The sequence below is a fragment of the Sprattus sprattus genome, assembly GCF_963457725.1.
Source record: "Sprattus sprattus genome assembly, chromosome: 14".
NCBI lineage: Eukaryota > Metazoa > Chordata > Actinopteri > Clupeiformes > Clupeidae > Sprattus > Sprattus sprattus.
Window position 1 is genome coordinate 17,765,931 of NC_137912.1, and position 7,500 is coordinate 17,773,430.

General features: G+C 44.1%; 1 protein-coding gene across 1 annotated transcript in view; it reads left to right on the top strand.

Moving 5' to 3' along the window:
- Positions 1–7,500, top strand: part of dock4b (dedicator of cytokinesis 4b) — a 144,905-nt gene that overhangs the window by 58,940 nt on the left and 78,465 nt on the right. The window contains exons 7-8 of the mRNA XM_080851705.1: positions 785–869; positions 5,469–5,620. Of these exons, the coding sequence (XP_080707831.1) occupies positions 785–869; positions 5,469–5,620 (237 nt within the window). The remainder of the gene's footprint in view (positions 1–784; positions 870–5,468; positions 5,621–7,500) is intronic.

The window sequence follows — 7,500 nt, forward strand, 5'->3', positions numbered from 1 at the left end:
TCTGTCCCCTGGCCACCTAATGTGTTCCAGAAGGGCCTTCTCCCCCTTTATGCACTACGTTGACGTCCATAGGAAGCCCTTGCCCCATTGATGTCCTTTATTTTATATCAGCGTTCACTTTGAAACCAAGAGTACCTTTCAGTGGTGAGCTGATTTTGAGAAATGAATAAGTACATTAGTTCAGCTAATTAGTTCATATTTACAGACCCTAGCAACTGCCAACTGTTCAGATGTTGCAGCTAGGATAGTTCATAGATACCAAAGCGTCTGTAGCTAGGTTAACTAGCGTGAGATCTTGCATGTTTTACAAATCTCGCTGAGGTTTGCGCTCCGTAGCATCGCGTTGTATACAGTCAGGTGGGAATACGACACCTGTGACTTTCCCGTTATCGGCGATTGAGACAGAATGAGAATTTGTCATCCCGATTGGGTTTTACCTGATACATCAGCGGGTTTTGTATGCCAAAGAGGATTAAGTGTATCTGTGTGTGTGTGTGTCATCAGTTGCACATATCGATACATATCGTTACTATACAGCATTAGGTCATTAATCCAATACATTAATCTGCTCTGTGTGTGTGTGTGTGTGTGTGAGAGTGTGAATACAGGGTCTTGTTGTGTGTGTTTGTTTTTTGAATGCTATGGAAGCTTGTGTGTGTGTTTTGTGTGTCAGAGAGAGAGCTTCTGTTTCTATGTGTGTGTGTGGGGGTGTGTGTGTGTGTTTGTGTCGATATGAGAGAGAGACCTCATGGCATATCTCTGTGTGTGTGTTTCTCTTCTCTAGGCAGCTAGGTCTAGACTTGGTGCCCAGACGTGAGTTTGGCATGGTGGACCCTGACGAGATCAGCGTGACCGAGCTCTACCGCCTGGTACGTACTCCCCACACCCCCGCCATCCCCCCTCCTCTGCCTCCTTCTACGTCCAATTCGTCATGGAAACCGCATCTCTGCATCCTCCCATGTTTCGACGGCAGCCTTCTCAGAAGTGTAATTGAGGTTCTGAGTAATTATTTCTGCCCCCCAGACAAAAGAAGATGCACACGTGCACACACACAGTCACACACTCACACTCTCACACACACACACACACACACACACACACACACACACAGGGAAGACGAAAGCAGCCATTTGGGCACACTCACAGGAAATGACAGTAGTTTTACTACAAGAGAAAGATAATAATTGTTGTCATGGACACACAGCCAGGGGGTCTCCTGCTGCTCAAAAAGATGTCTGTGCAGAAATGTGTGTGTGTGTGTGTGTATGTGTGTGTGTATGTGTGTGTGTGTGTGTGTGTGTGTGTGTGTGTGTGTGAGGAGAAATGTGTGTGAGCTATGTCAGCATTTGGCATTGTGTGTGTGTGCATGCGCATGTGTGGTAACATAGTTAAAAGTGGGTGTGAAGATGAGATTACACATTCCGATGGCAAGTCATTTCTTTGTATCTGTCTTCATATGGGCTTGTTACCCTAGAAACAGAGGAAATGGCATCCCCTATGTTTGCATGTACGGAGACACAGAGTCACCCAGTGGGTCCCTTCAGGGGGCTTTGTGTTTTTGCTTTATACAGCGGGTGAAATAAGTATTGAACACGTCACCATTTTTCTCAGTAAATATATTTCCTTAGGTGGTATTGACATGAAATTTTCACCAGATGTTTGTAACAACCCAGGTAATCCAAACATACAAAGAAACCAAAACAAATTAGTTCAGAAATTAAGTTATGTCTAATAATATGAAATGACACAGGAAAAAAGTATTGAACACGCTTACTGATATTTATTGAATACTTTGTACAAAAGCCTTTGACAGCTTCAAGACGCTTCCTGTATGGAGAAACTACTTGTATGCATTGCTCAGATGTGAGTTTGACCCATTCTTCAACACAAAAAGGCTTCAATTCTTGAAAGTTCCCTGGGCCTCTTCTATGAACTCTGATCTTCAGTTCTTTCCATAGATTTTCGATTGGATTCAAGTCAGGTGATTGGTTTGGCCATTCTAGCAGCTTTATTTTCTTTCTCTGAAACCAATTGAGAGTTTCCTTGGCTGTTCATTGTCTTGCTGAAATGTCCACCCTCGTTACCTCTTCATCATCCTGGTAGATGGCAGCAGATTTTAATTAAGAATGTCTTGATACATTTTTTCCATTCATCCTTGCTTCAATTGTGTGACATTTGCCAGTACCATATGCTGAAAAGCAGTCCCACACTATGATGTTCCCACCTTCAAACTTCACTGTTGGGATGATGTGCAGTGCCATGTCTCCTACAAACATGGTGTGCATTATGTCATCCAAAGAGTTTCATTTTGCTCTCATCTGACCAGACCATATTCTCCCAGTATTTCACAGGCTTGTCCAAATTTCGTGCTGCGAACTTTAAACGAGCTTCAACATGCTTTTTCTTTAGCAATGGAGTCTTATGTGGAGAGCGTGCATACAGGCCATGGGGGTTGAGTGCATTACTTATTGTTTTCTTTTAAACAACTGTACCTGCAAATTCCAGGTCTTACTGAAGCTCTCCACGAGTGGTCCTTGGCTCTTTGACAACTCTTCTGATAATTCTTTTCACTCCTCTGTCAGAAATCTTGCGAGGAGCACCTGGTCGTGGCCAGTTTATGGTGAAATGATGATCTTTCCACTTCCAGATTATGGCCCGAAACAGTGCTCACTGGAATATTCAGAAGTTTAGAAATGCATCTGTAACCAATGCCATGAGTATGTCTTGCAACAATAAGGTTGCAAAGGTCTTGAGAGAGCTCTTTGCTTTTACCAATCATGAGTTGCTTCTTGTGTGACACCTTGGTAATGAGACACCTTTTTATAGGCCATCAGTTGGGATATTAATTTGCACTGACTAGGGGCCAGATTGCCTTCTAATTACTGAAAGATTCCAGCAGTTTTTTTGGCTTTCCATGCCTTTTTGCACCTCCCTTTCTTCATGTGTTCAATACTTTTTTCCTGTGTTATTTCACATTAATACACATTACTTCATTTCTGAATGTATTTGTTTTTTTTCTTTGTATGTATGAATTACTTGGGTTGTTACCAACATGTGGTGACAATTTCATGACAATAGCACCTTTGGAAATATATTAACTGAGAAAAATGGCGACGTGTTCAATACTTATTTCACCCGCTGTATATGTTCTTCCAGAGGTATGTTTGTTTGTGTGTGCGTGTGTGTGTTTCTGTGTGTTTCTGCTGTATTTCCAGAGGTATGTTTGTGGCTTTTATGCATAGAACGCCTGCATATCTTTTAATTGCTGTGCATATGTTAAAGTGTGCAAGTGTGTGTGTGTGTGTGTGTGTGTGTGTGTGTGTGTGTGTTTGTGTTTGTGTTTGTGTGTGTGAGTTTCTCGTTAAGACTGTCAGAGTATAGCTCTGTTGATGAATTGCTGAGGTCTGTAGTAGGCCAGCAGGTCTCACCACTTTGCGCTTAATTAGCAAAGCCAGAGATGAAGTTGTCAGGAGGTGTGTGGATGAAGTTTGTGTTTGTGTTTTATGTTTGTGTGTGTGTGCTTCTGTGTGTGTGTGTATTATAGAAGTTGAGAGACCTCCTCTGGCGGGATAGATGGCATCTATCTTTGGCAATATTCCCTCTGTGTGTGTGTGTGTGTGTGTGTGTGTGTGTGTGTGTGTGTGTGAGAGAGAGAGTGGATTCTGCATGGCAGCAGGCTCGCATGCGGTTCCCAGCAGCTGTGTGATTTTCATTTATTATCAGGATACAGCATCAAGAGGTAAAGAAAACACACTGCTCTAAAAAAAAAAGTGTGTGTGTGTTCGGTGTGCTTGTATGTGTGTCAGGGAAGGGAAGGTTGCTACTCTTCTCCTCCTTCTTCGCGCTCTCTCTCTCCCTCTCTCACTCTTACCTGTATCCCTTTTTCCTATATTCTTCAATTCGTTTTCATCCTCCTCTTTCTTATTCAACCTCTTTCTTTAGCTTCCTCCCTCTTGCCCATCTCCAACCCCCCCAACCCCTCTCTCTCTCTCCTTTTTCTCTTCTTTGTCTGGTTGTCCTGTGAGGAAAGGCTGAAGGAGAAAGCTGGGGGGGGGGGGGGGGGGGGGGCACCTGGCACCCCCTCATTGGGCCATCTGGAGGAGAGCGAAGAGTTGGCACTGCGTCTGCCCTGACTCCTCTCTGCCAATCAACCAATGCCACCAGTACAACACACACACACGCACACGCAAACACACTCAGACTCTCTCTCTCTCTCTCTCACACACACACACACACACACACACACACTTATACACATGCACACACACTGAACTGCACACACATCTCTCTCTCTCTCTCATACACACACTCACATATACACACACACACTAATACACATGCACAACCACTGAACGACACACGTATCTCTCTCTCTCTCATGTACACACACAAAGGCACAGATGGATCCTCGTTCTCACACATGCACACACACCCGTCAACTATCCACCAAAGACCCGACCCAATCTTACGTGCATAGTGAAGATTTATTACAGCCACTGTTAGACCATAAACCCAGGAGTAGGGTATATCCCTCCGGCCCCCTAGCTCTTATTTCCTGTCAGAGTGTGTGTGTGTGTGTGTGTGTCTGTGTGTCTGTGTGTCTGTGTGTGTGTGCCTGTGTGTGTGTGTGTGTGTGTGCATGACACAGAGACCTCCTGCGCCGTTCTGAGCAGGGATGCGCATTAAGTGAGACAAATCAGATTTAAGTGTTCATAAAAGAGACGTGCTGGGGAAACATGGAGCCTCCGGACTTGTGCGGAATATTCAGGAAAATACTCCACTCTTTTATTCATTACCCCACATCCAGCCTATTAGAGAGAGAGAGAGAGAGAGAGAGAGAGAGAGAGAGAGAGAGAGAGAGAGAGAGAGAGAGAGAGAGAGGATAGTAAGAGAGAGGGATGGAGAAGGATAAAGTGAGAGAGAGAGAGATAGAGAAAGGGATAGAGTGAGAGAGAGGGATAGAGAGAGAGAAAGAGATAGCATATGTTTGCATGTATTTGTGTGCTTTATGTTAGCCTGGTCTTCTCTTGAAAAGAGGAAGAAGAGTCTTAGATATGGATCGAACGCCTCTCGTTTTCACAGGAGACTTTTCTCATTTTCACTATTTTTATAAAAGGGGCTTTGTGGATGGCATTAGAACTTTTAACCCTTTGTTTCTTACGCAATTCCACTGAAATTCTTAGCATAAATGCCTTACTTTAACAGGTGAGGTTAAATATTATGATTATTTTACCTACCTGGAACAGGCTCGGTTCAGTGAGAGTTTCCACAGCATTATATAGATGGTATACTGATGTTTAATTTGACCCCTATCTGTGTGTGTCTGGTGTCTGTGTGTGTCTGTGTGTGTGTGCGTGTGTGTGTGTGTGTGTGTGTGTGTGTGTGTGTGTGTGTGTGTGTGTGTGTGTGTGTGTGTGTGTGTGTGTGTGTGTGTGTGTGTGTGTGTGTGTGTGTGTGTGACGGTCCAGATGGAGCATCGGCACCGGAAGAAAGAGACTCCCGTCCCGGCGAGCACGCATCACCTGTTTGTCCAGGTGAAGAGTCTGATGAGCTCCAACTTGGGCGAGGACCTGGACGTCTTCTTCTACATCTACGACGGCCGCGAGAGCCGGCCCCTCAGGTGAGACCTCCACTCTGAATTCTTCTGGCTCAACAATCAGGAGGGATGCAGTTACTATGGCAGTTGTTACACTTGCACAGATCTGCACAGAAACTTTTACAAGTTCACGTCATCATAGAATGCCTGCTGAAGGTTGCTCAGGTAACTATGTGCTGTTCACAGAAAATCATGGGAAATGGGAAATCATTGTTGCATCGATGCATCACAACGTGAAAGATTCTTCATCGCTGGAGGAAAAATAAGACAATATTTTTGACATAAATGAATAATATGCATACCAGCATGATTTATCACCGCAAAAGTAATAGTTGTAATGAATGAAAAGTTAATACACAGATAACACTGGAGGACGAGTCCATGAGAGAGAGTGTTGGCGAGAGGAGTGCAGCAAATCGTTGTCATTACTAACTGTATCCAACTACATGTAAACACAGCTATATAGATTAGTTATATTAGTGTTACCTGAAAACGACCTGTCTAACAGAAATACAACCGCCATGGCTTCACTTTTCAGCCCGTCAACTCCCACAGTTGTCGCTATAGTTACCTCCTGGCCTGCTGGTGCTTTTTCGGTTGAAGATGTAAGGAGAATTTCCAGAAACAGAAGGCTTTAAATGTTTTTTAAATAAATAGCCTACCCTGCCTTTTAAAGTTACAAAGTCATATCATGCACAACTTGCTTCAATCACATCAAACTAGATGTAGCATTTTAGAAAATGATTATGATAATGTAAAAATAGGTATAATCAGCGAATAGTAACAACAAAACTATGAATATCCTCATTAAAGTACGCTGTAAGGATCAGTATGGTCTAAAATGGTGGATCTTGTTGTGGGCATGATAGTTTGCCAGGTTGTATCTTCAGTACAGGAAGCACGTGAGTTTTTAGCAGACGCTATGTCACTCAGTGGAAAAAAAAGAAAAACGGAATGGAAGGAAAGACAAGTTGCCCATCACTCAAGCGAAAGTGTTTGTGAGCCGCCAACTCACTTCCTTCCTTCTGACATGCTGGCCAGAGGCCAAGGACAATTCTTCATGTTCTCCTGGGTAATCCTAAAATTACCATGCACTAAGCATTTTTTTCTGTGTGAATACGGAGCTTTGAATAAAGTTAGCCGACTTTATGATGTTGAAATGGCGTGATCCTACAGACAGCATAAAAGCAGAGCCCTAGGGATTCATCTGACCTTCAAAAAAGATCCGCAGCTATCAAACCCCAGCATTAGACTTCCATGAAGGGCACGTCCATGCAAACAGCTCCCTTTTATTGCATCACCATCCCCCTCTTCGCTCTCTCCAATTGTTGGACTTGAAAATGAACCCGTGAAATTAAAAAAATTGGTCTGCTAACCTAATGCGTAAAATTCCTTTCAGGTTTTTTCAAAAAATATTTTCTCTTGGGCTTGGAAAAGGTCGCCGATGTGTGACATACTGACATTTCTGCCTGGCATGATTGACAGCATTTCTTGTTGCGTCGTAATGACACCATCCCTCTTGCTGCTGTGCGCAGCGTCTTGCAACGGAACTCGCAACGATGGCGTAAGCCCTTCTTCTCTCTCGTTCCTTCTCTCCTCCTCTCTCGAGTGAGCTCCACGCAGGTCTTAGTCGACTCCCACCTGGAGCGCCGACCACAGGGGGCTTATGGGATATGGAGTGCAGAATACTGATGTGACAGAGAGAAGCCTCTTGGAAGGGAGCCCACAGACAGTAATTTCCTCTGCGGTCTCTGATGAGATAATGGGGTGCCCAGAGGAGACCCCTTATTCTCCCTATCGCTGCCCTGAGGGAGATGAGTGCTCTTAATCCTGCTTCTCCTCAACACACCCTTCATGGCTGCATTTAGGGGGATGCCTTCTGTCGAGTGGTTTGCTGTCAGGAG